Source organism: Podospora pseudocomata (genome assembly GCF_035222375.1).
Source record: "Podospora pseudocomata strain CBS 415.72m chromosome 1 map unlocalized CBS415.72m_1, whole genome shotgun sequence".
Classification (NCBI taxonomy): Eukaryota; Fungi; Ascomycota; class Sordariomycetes; order Sordariales; family Podosporaceae; genus Podospora; species Podospora pseudocomata.
Genome location: NW_026946363.1, coordinates 6,835,356 through 6,848,577, shown reverse-complemented (window position 1 = coordinate 6,848,577; position 13,222 = coordinate 6,835,356). Strand labels below are relative to the sequence as shown.

General features: G+C 52.4%; 7 protein-coding genes across 7 annotated transcripts; 3 read left to right on the top strand and 4 right to left on the bottom strand.

The window, feature by feature from the left end:
- Window positions 1-1,399: 1,399 nt before the first annotated feature.
- Window positions 1,400-2,674, top strand: QC762_122130 (uncharacterized protein; the record flags this gene model as incomplete). Its single annotated transcript, XM_062886630.1, has 1 exon — window positions 1,400-2,674. One exon carries the CDS (start codon window positions 1,400-1,402, stop codon window positions 2,672-2,674), a length of 1,275 nt encoding a protein of 424 aa, XP_062749756.1.
- A 1,354-nt stretch (window positions 2,675-4,028) lies between these two features.
- Window positions 4,029-5,636, bottom strand: QC762_122120 (uncharacterized protein). The gene is made up of 2 exons (XM_062886629.1): window positions 4,613-5,636; window positions 4,029-4,557 (listed from the first exon to the last, which is right to left on the bottom strand). Exons 1-2 carry the CDS (start codon window positions 5,370-5,372, stop codon window positions 4,238-4,240), a joined length of 1,080 nt encoding a protein of 359 aa, XP_062749755.1. The 5' UTR covers window positions 5,373-5,636; the 3' UTR covers window positions 4,029-4,237.
- A 305-nt stretch (window positions 5,637-5,941) lies between these two features.
- On the bottom strand, window positions 5,942-7,031 carry QC762_122110 (uncharacterized protein; the record flags this gene model as incomplete). The annotated part of the gene is made up of 4 exons (XM_062886628.1): window positions 5,942-6,203; window positions 6,259-6,652; window positions 6,707-6,781; window positions 6,832-7,031. 4 exons carry the CDS (start codon window positions 7,029-7,031, stop codon window positions 6,030-6,032), a joined length of 843 nt encoding a protein of 280 aa, XP_062749754.1. The 3' UTR covers window positions 5,942-6,029.
- Window positions 7,032-7,765: 734 nt separating this feature from the next.
- QC762_122100 (uncharacterized protein) lies at window positions 7,766-9,535 on the bottom strand (the record flags this gene model as incomplete). Its single annotated transcript, XM_062886627.1, has 1 exon — window positions 7,766-9,535. The coding sequence occupies one exon, from the start codon at window positions 9,533-9,535 to the stop codon at window positions 7,766-7,768; it is 1,770 nt and encodes a 589-aa protein (XP_062749753.1).
- An 893-nt stretch (window positions 9,536-10,428) lies between these two features.
- Window positions 10,429-10,993, top strand: QC762_0022500 (uncharacterized protein). Its single transcript, XM_062883107.1, has 2 exons — window positions 10,429-10,724; window positions 10,783-10,993. Exons 1-2 carry the CDS (start codon window positions 10,491-10,493, stop codon window positions 10,855-10,857), a joined length of 309 nt encoding a protein of 102 aa, XP_062749752.1. The 5' UTR covers window positions 10,429-10,490; the 3' UTR covers window positions 10,858-10,993.
- Window positions 10,994-11,184: 191 nt separating this feature from the next.
- Window positions 11,185-12,527, bottom strand: QC762_122090 (uncharacterized protein; the record flags this gene model as incomplete). Its single annotated transcript, XM_062886626.1, has 2 exons — window positions 11,185-11,972; window positions 12,029-12,527. 2 exons carry the CDS (start codon window positions 12,525-12,527, stop codon window positions 11,185-11,187), a joined length of 1,287 nt encoding a protein of 428 aa, XP_062749751.1.
- A 155-nt stretch (window positions 12,528-12,682) lies between these two features.
- On the top strand, window positions 12,683-13,183 carry QC762_122080 (uncharacterized protein; the record flags this gene model as incomplete). Its single annotated transcript, XM_062886625.1, has 1 exon — window positions 12,683-13,183. The coding sequence occupies one exon, from the start codon at window positions 12,683-12,685 to the stop codon at window positions 13,181-13,183; it is 501 nt and encodes a 166-aa protein (XP_062749750.1).
- Between the last annotated feature and the right edge of the window lie 39 nt (window positions 13,184-13,222).

The window sequence follows — 13,222 nt, the reverse complement described above, 5'->3', positions numbered from 1 at the left end:
ACTCAACCCGCCAAACTGCGACGTTCTTGATTTTTCGTTTGCCGAGCCTGCCCATCCCAAAGATACCTAACCCAACGGCTTGTCCATGTGGCCATCTCAGTCTTCGGTCCGGTTGATCGCCAGCTTCAAGTGAGGAGCCAGGGGGACAAGACTACAACGCGGATTGCCTTGGTAGTAAGGCAGGTGCCCCAGTTTCTAGTCCCAGGATCAGCTTCCTGAATGTAGACTCTCACGGGAAGCAATGTTCGTCGTGACATACAACTTGGCACCTGTCTCCGCTCGCCAGATGGGATGTCACAACCCAAACCCAGGTGCCCAAAGCTCTCCCTCGACGACAAAGCAACATGATTGCGGCAGTTGCAGCATTGGTGGTTGTAAGTGGTCCAATCGTCCTGATATTCGAAACAACAACAGCACAGTGTTGGATACCAAAACACCAATCACGACAGGAGGGCTGTTTGATACAAGCCAGCGTTGAGGGGCTCTTGCGGTGTACTCACAAGCAACAATCTTGGGCAGGAGTACATTCTCTCTCCTGCACGGCAGACTGGCGCCCGACAGTCAAAGAGAGCTGCTTGACCTAACTGGCCACAAACCTCTGGTCCATCCCCTCGGCATTTCGTTAGTCTGCCCCCTGGTGTGTCTCCAGCACTGCGTACATGGAAGTACATGTACATGTCCTCAGCCCGTTGCACCGTTTTGGGCCATCCGTGTGACCAACCTCACCCTCCCCAGACCGTTTGCCGCCTTGTGGCGCTTGGGCTTATAAGTGTAATGACCCACAGTGTATGGAGTACTTGGTCGTCCTCCATGGCTTGCGCCCTTGCTGTTCATAAGTCTCCCTTCTCGCTCTTATTTCGTCTTTTGGTTAATCTCGAGCAACGCCCACCAGAAGTTTCCTTTTTTGCCATTGTCCGTTACAAAGCTGCCTACACAAGCATTGCGCGGCGCCCATTTCGCCACTGTCACCGACGGCTTCCAACGGCTTCCATTGACCGACCATTGCAAGGCCACCGCCAGCTATTGTTCACCTATATCCCCACGAAGACCCCCCAGTTGGCCATTGTTCAGTTTCAGCAAACAAGGCAACTACCACCAACAAAAACACGGCCACCGCCAGACGATGGGCATTGAAACGCTTCGCATTGTGCCCTATTCAACAACTACTTGAGCTGCCGTTCCCCCTCATACTGACACCCACACGCCCAATCAGTCGCCGCAGTCATCATCAGACAAAGAAACCACGGGTGCCTGACGTGCCCGACCATACAATCCTGCATTTCTCGCCCTACATCAACAGCAGTTGCAAACTCATCCTTCTACAGCCGATCTCGCAAGGACAGTTCTACGCAACTCCAGGTCCTGGCCAGTCCCTCGTCATCGTCCGAACACGCCTCGTATGTCAATGCTTGGGGTTTGCCACCCTGCAGACGGCCAGACAGTCATGCCCAACATGGCTGACCAACTGAACTCCAACAACTCCTCGATGCACATGCCTATGTCGTTTGGAAGAATTCACCCGACGGCAAGGAACCCATTGTCACCGCCTTCCCAAAAGCCAAACTTGTCTACCGCACGCTCCATCATGCCAAACCCAAGTCATCTCCTTTCTCCTCCTGGACCTGCTCCCTTGGACGACATGAACTCGGACATGAACATCACCGCGCAGAACAGCAAGGGTTTTGAAATGCAGCGCCCAAACCCACCTCCTTCCCCGCCTGTGTCGCCTCCTTCATCGCCGCTTCCGAAGTCGACCGCGTCCGTGATGCACCGCAGCGTCGGACCAAGCGATCCGATTTTGTATGAGACTGCCGAAAGGGCCAGCGCTGCCCCCTTGCCGCTCTTTCCACCGGCCCCCAGGACAGCTGGATCAGTGGAGGATGACTTGATGAACAAACACATTGCGGCGAGACCTCCCAGTCTATTTGAGAGCGTCTCGCCTCCTAAACGGGAGGACTATCAGCTGGTGATCTACTTCAAGTCTGAGGTCTACAAAAGGTTCAGCCAAAATCCAAGGAAGTGGATGGAGCAGGAAAGGAGGTTGCGGCAGGCCGATCGTGAGAGCGCGAGAAGTGTGGCGAGGGCGCGGCTTCCGACCATCCTTCCGGCTTCCAACCCTACGCCACCTCGGATACACGTTCCCAGGGCACCCGTGGCTCGTGTGCAGAAACCAAGATCCCCCAAGGTCAAGGCACAAGCCCCTAGGCCTATCCGAGCAACTCCCGCGCCAACTCGTCCGCCGACAGCGGGTCACATCCACGCCACCCCAGAGCCTCGCATGCGAAACGCGGCGCCAAATCGCGAGGACAAGGATTTTGAGGCATTGGAAGATCTTTCACCGCCACTCGACTCGCTCCCGCAAGGGAGGCCAAATAGTCTAAAGGTGGAATGGAAGGGGAATGCTCTGGATCTCAGCAACGACCCACATCGTCACTTGCTTCACCCTGACGAACTCATCCTGGCAAGCAACCTTCGGCTGGACTGCGCTACATATCTCACGAGCAAGAGACGTATATTTTTGCGCAGGCGCGAATGTGCCTTGATTGGCAAGGAATTTCGCAAGACTGACGCACAACAGGCCTGCAAGATCGATGTCAACAAAGCCTCGAAGCTTTGGCAGGCATACGATAAAGTTGGATGGCTCAACATTGAGTGGACCAGGGCTCGTCCTTAGACTTGTCTCTCTTTCGGGGTGTTTCTTTTTGTATACGGTTTGGTTGGGTTCACTGTTTGGCGGTCTTTTGTCTTTTCACCAGCATCTGCATTTCGGATTTCATTGTCATCAAACTTGATACCCCCTTTCTTGGAGAGCGAGCTTGGTCTATCACCTCTCGCCCAAACACTTATTTCACACATATTTACTTGCATAACGGTCGACAGCGATACAGGAGTGGCCCCTCCGCCATGATTTCCTTTGCACATACATTTTGCATGCTTCACATCACGTACTAGGCCGGAACACATATTTGGACTACTGGATGAGATGGAGACTGATGCGGATACCCCTTTCTTTCACGTCTTTGCATTTTTTGGAACATACACCCAGGCAACAGCGCAAGGATGGGCCAGATTGGACATCACCACTCTGAGTTGGATATCTGGAAAGGACTTTTTAGGAGAAATTGAACAAATCACCACAAACCATTACCGAACAAACTAGGTGGCCCGAAGTCAAGTCGATACTTTGTTAGGAGAGAATACTACCTGACCTATCAAGGTTGCCATATGCGGCTACCACACATGATCTGCTTTTTAACCGTGGACAAACGTGCCGCCGCCCGATCTCCATCCCATCATCTCTTGCAGTAGCTCCCATGATCGCATCATTTTGATGTCGGGTATGCAACCCGGGATGTCCCCCGATCGATCGATTGAGCCGCCTCGGTAGTGTAGCGCCACATGGGTCAAGGGGGTTGAGAGATCTGTGAACATAACCAGTACATACATGATGTCACTGAGCGTGGCATTTGTCGTTTTTGTCGTGGCGGAAACAAGCTTTTATCTGATTTTCGTCCGTTTAACCGTCTGTGGGCCGGGGCGGCCGTGGAACCAATGGTACGGGATGCGCGTTCTCGGGCTTTCTGTTGCATGCATGGCGTGGCTACCTTGCGATAACGATTTCTGCGAAGGTCAATTGAGCGGTTATGAGCAAAACGGTCGGGGAAACTCCATCCTACATACAGGTGACCGATTCAGTTTTCTCTCGATACACATCCATAGCTTGGACAGATAGTTCTCAAAAGCCATCTCCCTCATAGAAACTCCACCTCCGCTCGCGCTTCTGTTTGTGTGGGCAGGACCCCTTCCATAATCGCCATTTTCTACAGTCACTACCGAGGCCAAGAACCACAAGATTGTAGAATTTGAGTTCATCACCAACCAATCTAAGCATACACATGCATGAGTCATCGCTCACTCATAGTATGCGCAGTCTCACCTGTAATTGACACTCCTTTTGATGGCGTCATCCATTAAATCTTCATGAAACTGGTTGGTGACTACATCACCTCAGATATACAAACTCCTATGGGCCGCTTCAAGTGAGTTGATAAGTTGACGAAAGTAGTACTCATATGTAGGTCGGTTATAATGTTGAGAAATCAAACCATCTTCAAAACAACGCTCAACACGCAAACGTAATAAAAATTCAACACCTTGAATCAAAACACACTATTGCAACATTGTGCTGATCTGTTGTAATTTGATTACTTTCTCCTTGCACTCCATCACCAATGTCCTACATACCCATGGTAAGGGTGTAGCCACCATCAACAACAACCGTCTGGCCATCAATGTACTGGTTGGCTGCTAGCGCCAACACAGCCTGGGCCATGTCAATATCCCTTCCTGGCCGGCCAGCTGGTACTTTGCCCTTGTACTTCTCAGCGTCAATGTGGCTCTTCTGATACTCGTCGCTCTCGTCAGCGGTCATCTCACTGGGGAAGACACCCGGAGCGATGCTGTTGACGCGGATCTTGTGGCCGTTCTCGGCGATCTCCGCCGCCATCATTCGCGTGAGGTGGACGGCGGCGGCTTTGCTGGCGTTGTAGCTAAAGTCTGTGACAAATGTCAGTATTCATAAACCCTGAGGAGAGAAATAAGGAAAACTCACGATGCTGCGACCCCTTCACCAACCCGCTAATACTGCTAATGTTGATCACAGTCCCCGACCAGTGAGGGTGCCTCTCCGAGCTGGCCTGCAGCAAGGGCAAAAACGCCGAGGTCATAAAGTAAATGCTCGCGACATTGGTCTGGTATGTATCCGTCCAGTCTTTCTCAGTCATGTTCTCATTCTCAAACAAATTGTGCTTCATCTCCTGCGCCGTCTCCGTCTCTGTCGTAACCGTCGTGCTGCTCACACCGGCATTGTTGATGAGGATGCACAAGCACTTTTCCCGCGCGGAGATTTCCTTGTACAGACGGGCGACCTCTTCCTTCTTGGTGACGTCCCCTTGGATGGCGATGATCTCGCCCTCAATGTCCTTGTTGTAGATCTCGACTACCTTGTCGAGCTTCTCTTTGGTGCGGCCGACGATGTAGACTTTGGCACCGTTTGCCGCGAGGGCTTGGGTGGCCATGAGACCGATTCCGGAACCGCCGCCCGTGACGAGGGCGACGCGGCCTTTGAGGTTGAAAAGGGAGTTGCGGTTGAAGTCATCGTGAGATGCGGCGGCAACGCTCTTCGACATTTTGGTGAAGTGACGAAAGGCTTGCTTTTGGGGGGTGTTGAGTGATAGTGGTTGAGGAGCTGGAGTTTTCGCTCTGGGCACCGCTGTGTGGATCGCGCGAGAGAGAACTGGGAGTGATCTGAGTCTTGTGGTTGAGAGAGTAGATGTTTGGATGAGACGAGATGTCAAGGGCGAGAGGGACATGGCTTTTCTTTGGAGGTTCAAAACGCTTGGAGGCAATAAAAAGGACTGGAAGCTCTTTAAGGGTAGGATTAAGCTCCTATGGGCCCTCCAGGTTCGATTTCGTCATGGATTGAGCTGCTGTGGTCGATCTCAAAGATCGATGACGATAGATCCTCTCACTTACACGCCAATTGACCAATCAGATGCCAACGAAGCTGCGGTTTGCCTCATTGTGGGTCCTTGCTTGTGGTAGCTTCCCTCCTTCCAAAGCCCAACGGATGAAACAGTGTGGAAGGTTTGAAAGATGCATTGAGATTGTTCTCGAATACCTTCAATGACAGCCTGATATGAAGTGAAGATGCGGAAGGTGCGATTGTCGAGCGCAGCAGTGGGGCGGCTCCCGGAGGATTTGCTCCCACCACAGGACACTTGGTTTCCCCTATCAAGGGTCTTTTGCTTCAAATCAAACAATCGCAGGAAGTCACCATCGAAAAAGTATTACCAAAAAAAGTTCATCGGAAAAACCCCTCCTACGGCTTACCTGTTGAGCCATCTGACCATTTCAGTTGCCAGATGAGTGTGTAGGACTGTAGGTGGCTCATGGGTGTGCATTAAACATGTTCAATGTTTGAAACTCCCTGCACCAGTAACGATGTGCTCAATGGTTTAACCCCTTCCTCAATCCCGATGCTCACGCTGCTCAACTGCCGCTAACTCGACATCAGTCTTAGGCCAGAGATGGCTTAAATCGCCAACTGGAAGACTCAGCGTGATGCGCATTTCTCCCGCCATGATGATGAAACACATGTACCATCCTAGCAACGCCACTATGAACAATAATGCACCACCCGCCTGTGATTATCAGACGTGTTAGCCTCGACGTCTTCATTCGGTGGGAGTCTCTCACCTTTTGCAGTTTCCCAGCGCCATCAAAGTCCCCGGCACTTGCTCGAAAGTATGCACCACTCAACACCCAGGCTCCAAGGCTGACCAGCAAGAAAATAGTGGCAAAGACAGCGTTGATCTTGCAGGTGAAGATGAAGAAGGTGAATAGGGCGAACCCCCAGACAATCAAATACAGCGCAATGACGGTGTTGTATTCGCGCGAGGCAAGTCCTGTCGGATCAGCATCGGTGGCATATGGAGCAGCCAGTTGCAAAGTTGGGAGCTGGAGCATTCCGAAACTCAGCCAGAACACGGCGAACAGCCCCATGACCATCATGGGAAAGAAGTTCCCCATTATCCACTCGAAGACCATTGCGAAGAGGAGGAGGACGGGGCCGACGAAGAAGAAGATCCCCCTGTTTTTGATTATCAGTCAGCTCTCTGTTCTGGTCTGTACATTGCTGACTTACACGACAGGAGAGAATCCTGAGGCTCCACCCCATCCCATACAGACGATTGAAAAGGTGAAGGTTGAGATCACGAAGCTATGGTGTCGTCAGTATTTATATTTGTCCACTGCACGCCCATCACTCACCCGACAAACCCCAATGCCGTAGGATTCGCAAAGCGTCTGTTGTTGTCCCCAACATGGGGAACTTTTGGTGTGAGGTAGAGTTTCTCGAAGAGCTCTGGGGACATTGTCACCCCAGTCTGCGTTCTGTGGAGGCCCTTCTCCTCGTCGCCCACCACCCGGACGCCATTGGAGCTCGTTGCTGGCTCGCTTTGGGTTGACATGATCTTGATTGTCTCTAACTATTCTTCGAATTTCGTGTCAGATATTCCAACGTGCGGAAGATGCCCGCCCAAAAAGCAAGAAGAGTCAGGAGCACAACAGCGGGAGTCGGGCCCTGATGTTGGGTTTAATGATCCTCTCCTTTACAAACCAGCGCATCTCCAATTGAGGTGCCACACCTTGCAGTACAAACTATTGTTTCTCAGCCATCCAGATGGTGTCCTCGCGCACCAATCGAAAAGCCAACGGAGACTTACCTTGCCATTAACGGCGGCGATCATTGCATAGACCTTCCCCAGACTCTTTTTATGAATGGTACCCGCTCAGACACCATGCTTAAACTGCGTTGCCTTCTTTGCCTTTAGCGGGAAACAATAGAAAGTTCCTTGCCTGCGGACTGGCTCCTGTGAGCTGAGGAAGCAGTGACTAAGAAATATTGGAGAAGGGGAACCAGACTCAATGAGGGGCTGGATGCAACGGTGATCTGCCGTGCCACGTTGGAAGCAGTAGGGCTTCAACTGCCGGTGGTATTTCAAGGTCCGAATATGGGACCTAGCCATTTTTCCTTGAGAGCTGTGGACTGTAGTATACTTGGGAATTAACGGATCGTCCACTAAAATCATTGCTTCTCTCTTATTGAACAGAAAGTCGATTTGACTCTGGACCACAACACCGGCTTGCTAATGATAAAAACCGCCTGCTTGATACAAACCCAGAAAACCCCCAAGAAAAACAATTAGAAAATAACCTCCTCGCTGCCCTCCCTAACCCGCTCAACCATCCCTTGCAACCCCTCCTCGTTTTCCGCCCCCACAACCACATCCGCAATGCTCGCCCCCTCCTCCCGATCCTCATACCAACTCAACACAAACATCCTTCCCTCCTCAAACTCCCTCCTCCACTTCCTCACAAACTCCTCCCTTCCGCCCTTAACCGTAATGCCAAAACTGCTGGCGCAATCCAGCCCCCTTTGGGTGAAATGCCCCTTCAGCAACGGCAAGGCCAGACTCCCCGACGTCCTAACATTCAAATCCACCACGTGAAACTTTGTTCTCTCCCCACAATGCGTCTCCGTCTCCCCTTCTGTCCCCGTCTCCAAGACATCGATCCCCACCGGCCCGACATACCCATGTTTCGCCACAAATTCCGCAGTCCGGGACATCAACACTTGGAATCTCTCGTACAGTGCCTCCTGCCTCGAGTAGACTATGGTGCTGCCAACCCAGGCGTTATTCCCGTCCGTCATTTGCTCTGATGCCGCCAAGAAAACAGGCTCCCCGTCCTCATTGACAAAAAAGGTCAAGCCGTAGTCCCCGATGGGGTTGGAGACCATATCCGAGATCACCACCGCCGCGGGATCCATGTGATGATTCTCGGGAGTGACTTGGGACAGTAACTTCCTCAGGGGGCCGTCGGGGCTGGAGAAATCAGACAGCAAATCGTCTTTTTGTTCTTGCGTGGTCACCACCCAGGTTCCCGCTCCGCCGAAAACCTGCTGGTTCTTGAGAACAAACGGCACCGGCCGGGAGGAGATGGCAGAGAGCACTTTGGCAGATTCGGTCTTCACCCATTGACCGCTTGGGCCGGAGCAAGATTCGGGGATGAATGTTAAATCGTTGGATCGCTTGTCTGCGCGGCAGGCGTCGCAGCAGGATCTGGGAGAGGCTGGGGGGTATCCCTTGACGGAGATGATGTCGCACCTGGGCGTGGGGAGACCGGACCTGGCGAGGCCGGCTTTGGAGTTGAGGATCCAGTGGGTTTCTAGGGAGTGGGTTAGGGGATATGACTCCAGGCCGTCAGCGACGATTTTGTAGGTGATCTTGTCGATGCCGTATTCTCTCATGGGGATCTTGGACGGGCCGGGGCAGAAGACAAGGTTGGGTCTTTGGGAGGGGTCGAGGACGGAGAGGGTGGTGGTGGCTTCTTCACGATCGTGGGCGACTGTGGCGGGGGACTGATTCATGTTGAACATGATCACTGGGGATGGACCTGCGATGAAGGCGTCTCTTTGGGGGATGAGGCTGAGATACTTCATAGCTAGGGACTTCCTGAGGTCGTGGTTCTTTCGTGTGAGCTCTTTCCGAGGGACGGTGTTGAAAGGGCTGTCTTGATAGAGGTACTTTGTGTTGCGTGGAAAATCTGGGTTGAGGTCAACGCCGCTGTTGACACCACAAAACACCATTCCCAAACGGGTGCTTGCATTTTGTGGGCTCGCTCGTCTGAAGAGCTCGGTGAGTGTGGTATCGAGCTTGATTATTGGAAGGTCAATGCCTGCCAGGCTTGGTTTATCAACGGATCCCATGGTGTGAAGTGGTTGGCTTGCTGTAGCACAGTACCGTGGGTAGGTGTTGGTGAAGTTCAATCTGAGCTGTGATCCCCTGGCGGCGGTTGGTGTGGGATTTATGTTGATATTATGTCTGCCGCAACATATCGTGGAGGATGCATATGACGTGGATCGAAGGCCGCGAGCAGCTCCTCCCCGATTTAGCAAACAAAGTAACGTCATTGATGGCGGCTGGCATTGAGACGAAAGATGGCGTCCAGTAGGTCCGAATAAGCTATATCAAATAGCGTCCGATCTTTCTGCACTGATTAGCGGTCCGCTCTCAGGGGCGTTTGAGTTGTCCGTTCCAGAACCAAAAAGCAGGGACTGTTCGTGCAGGCGGGCGGTCCCGAGAGGCCGGCCCCCAAGTGAGAGTGAGCCGATGACATCATCGTTTAAGACATTGGGTGTTTTCTTCACCGACAAAAGGCGTTTGTTTGCCTGTGATTGATCTGTTTTTGAATCAAAAGAGCCGAGAATCCTATTGTAATGACATCGATGTCTTGGTGAAGTTCTCCGCATGTGGTTTACTCCATTGGTGGTATAGTTACTGTGACGAGCAGCCATTAGCTGCTCGGAATTCTGTCAAGATATCCATACAACAATGCACTTCTGTATTTCACTTTGTGTTTGAGTGAAGCCTTCATGCTTACACGTAGTGGACCGTCCTCTTCGTTGCATCGAAGCCCTCGGCATTATCCGATCTGGCCCTGTTTCACTGACCACCCCGCGAATTAACTTCTCCAAATATCTGCAAGAGTAGATTACGACCACGTTCTCGAAGCGTCTCAAGTGCATAATCATGTAAGGTCTTGAGGAGCGTTTTACCCCTGAGTTTGTGTCTAACAACTCCCGATGTGCCTATCAGGCATTTTAATCTAGGCTAAACAACCCCCCATTTCCAAAGCTTCCTAGTCGGGACCAGCCGGTCGAATAGATGAAGCGAAACAATATACAAGGTCAACAGAAAGTATTGGCATTGGTGCGGGGAACCTGTAGATCATCCAGATGGTTGATTCACCCGCACAAGCAAATCTTGATAGGGGAGTTGTTGTGATTATATATCGGCCATGCACGTCCCTAAGACCTGTTTTCAGGATCCAGTCCTTTTGGCGAAGACTCTAAAACCGATTACAACATGAAGCTTCTCATACTACTCGCTACTGCCACGCTGGCGATCGCCTCCCCAGCCCTATACGGCCGCCAACACAACGTGACTGGCCCTTGTCCGGTTACTGCGACCAATGTCGAGACCTGCAGAGATATGATTGATGCTTCGGCTTGCTGGAACGGAATCATTGGGGCCAATGGAGATGGCAGCAGCCAAAATGCGGAAAGACTGTGGACTTGTGTGCCAGGAGGCAAGAAGAACGTAGGCTATACCCTCTCTCACCAGGAGTGAGACAATTGCTAACAGCAGGACGGGCTAGATGTGTGAATGCTACGGCTGTGACTGGGGATTGGACAGATATGTTACCCGGTACAAGCTTTGCGATGAGCCCTGAGGGAATGTCGGACATAAGAAGTAGAATGAAGAGGAGAATGCGCCTGTCGAAGGCCTAAGAGCAGACCAAGATCCAAAATTGGGTTGACCAAATATGTTATATGCCTATATACGTTGTTAAATACACGCTATGCAGTATGCAAGATAATCCAGTTGATGTATGGCCACCTCCCAACACCTTTTCCGTTGCCACCATGACTTTGGTCAAGGTATCCGCCTTGAAGATCTCTATGTAGACGGAAATGCACTCATCAAATCGTATGACTCCAGTCTTGTCCATGACAAGAAAGGAAGCCATTTCAAAACAAAGTATCAGACCTGATCCCCTTCAAAAGAGGCCAGGCACCTTCTCGTACAGGCCATCGTACAGCTTCCCAACCCACCCCAATGTCTCGCCCCCCCTGGCTACTATCCCAAGACCACCAGCAGCCCACATCACGCACCCAATAGCAGCAACTCCATTGATAACCAGCAACCTTCTCCTTCTCTTCTTCTTGGTTTGCTTGTCAACCGCCGCATTCCCAGTGTGCCTCTCAAGCTGCCAACCGGCACCCTGCGCCGCCCCAACCCACTTCGCCCACCCCCAGACCATGTGCCCAACACCGAGACCGATCAACGACACAAACGAGGTCCAGGAGATAACAGGATGCTTCGCAAACCCATGCGCTACGAACGCCAACCCGATGTTGGCACTGTCACCTTCTACTAGAAGTGGCAAGCCCCGATTCATGAATGCGTGCGCCGCGAAGATGGCGGTGAAGCCGTATCCTGATGCGGCAATGTAGCTGAAGGTGGGCCATCCGCTCCTCAGAGTGGGGGTCTGCTTTGCTGGCACACTGCCCTTTCTGTGATGATGGTCGTCGCCATAGTACCGCTTGAGATTTTGCGACCTTCGAATAAGGCGGGTGGCTATCCCCGCACCGATGTGGACCACGACTGGTAAAGCGACGAGCAACGGTTCGGAGAGTGGTGTTTGGTAGATCTCGCGCGCTAGGAGGAGGTACGACTCGGAGGCGGGCACGGAACGGGCGAGGACGGGGATGACCGAGGTTGTAGCCAGATGTAGGGTCGTGAACAGTGAAAATGTGTACGACGAGTAGCGCTGGATTCGTGTTACTGAAGGCTGTTTGTTAGCGCAGAGTCAGGAAAGCGTCAACGGCGGAGGAGCTTGCAGTAGAAGATTGGCCCATGACCGGCGCCGCTTAACCCGACGCTGGAAGTAGTTGTCGGGTTGGACCGGAGCGAGTGTGTCGAGTCCGAGAGTGATTCTTCTGGCTGCTCAGGTAGTGGTGGGAGGTCTTTGTCGGTGTATGGGACGGAGGCAGGAGAGTCCATTGGTGTTGGATCCAGTTCGAGCAGGGAGAGCGAAGTAGAAGCGTTGGACACAAGAGTGTCCTGAGAAGCTCTTGATCGTAACGTATGGTACTCCATGGTGGATGAAAGGGGAGACAAACACGGCGTGACCCGGCCTGTCTCAAAGAAAGCGCAGTGCAGAATCCTCGGTAATGGCCTCTGTGCTTTTTTTCCAGCCTTGGAATTGTTGAGCCCCGAAACGATGCGTTGGTTGAGCCGTTGTTGGCATCTGAACTTGGCGGACCCTGGGGGACAATGCCCACTAAACCCGACTCTAACCCCACACTGTTCAGGGCCCCCAGGCTTGGCACACCTCATTTGAGCACAAGCACCCTTGTGATTACTTTGTCCCTTTTTCTTACTCGTTGCAAGTTCAGAAGTCCGATCAAGGCTAAATTCTTTGACAACCACGCGGCGCTCATCTCCTCCCGTCACTCACCGCGTCTGATATTCGATACCTACGACTGCCCCCGATGCCTCCCCGAAACCAGACTCTTCCTCCGGCCCAAACTTCGTCGGCGCGAGAAGCCCGACAGGCTTTCTATTGTCAGCTCTGCCAGAAGGGCTACAGCCGCAACAATGACTACGAAGCCCACCTCAGTTCCTACGACCACACCCACAAGCAACGTTTGAAGGACATGAAAGCAATGGTCAAGGACCCCAACGCCATTGCCCGCGCCCGACGACAAGAACAAAAGGCCGAGGGCGTCATCAGCATCAAGCTTGGCGAGGCAGCGGCATCGACGGGTGGAGGGGGGTTCAAAAAGGGCGGCTTCAAAAAGACAGGTTTCAAGTCAGCATTTGTGCCAGTAGCTGGAGCCAGCGGACCACCAGCAGACACGAAAACAGCCGCTGCTCCTAAATCCGATGTGACAGGATCCAGTAGTGTGCTAGCACCGAAAAGCGAACTCGTAGAGAGCGACACAGAGGACGAGGGATATGAAGTTTACGATCCACGGAAGCCCACTGATTGAGCCCCTCTCCTTTAACATCATATGGGAATCATACAGCCA

Bases quoted from the DNA above. Each gene is read 5' to 3' on its own strand.
- QC762_122120 (XM_062886629.1), bottom strand. From the start codon at position 5,372: ATGTCCCTCTCGCCCTTGACATCTCGTCTCATCCAAACATCTACTCTC. The intron at 4,558-4,612 runs GTGAGTTTTCCT...CATTTGTCACAG, and splicing joins GGTGAAGGGGTCGCAGCATC to ACTTTAGCTACAACGCCAGC.
- QC762_0022500 (XM_062883107.1), top strand. From the start codon at position 10,491: ATGAAGCTTCTCATACTACTCGCTACTGCCACGCTGGCGATCGCCTCC. The intron at 10,725-10,782 runs GTAGGCTATACC...AGGACGGGCTAG, and splicing joins TGCCAGGAGGCAAGAAGAAC to ATGTGTGAATGCTACGGCTG.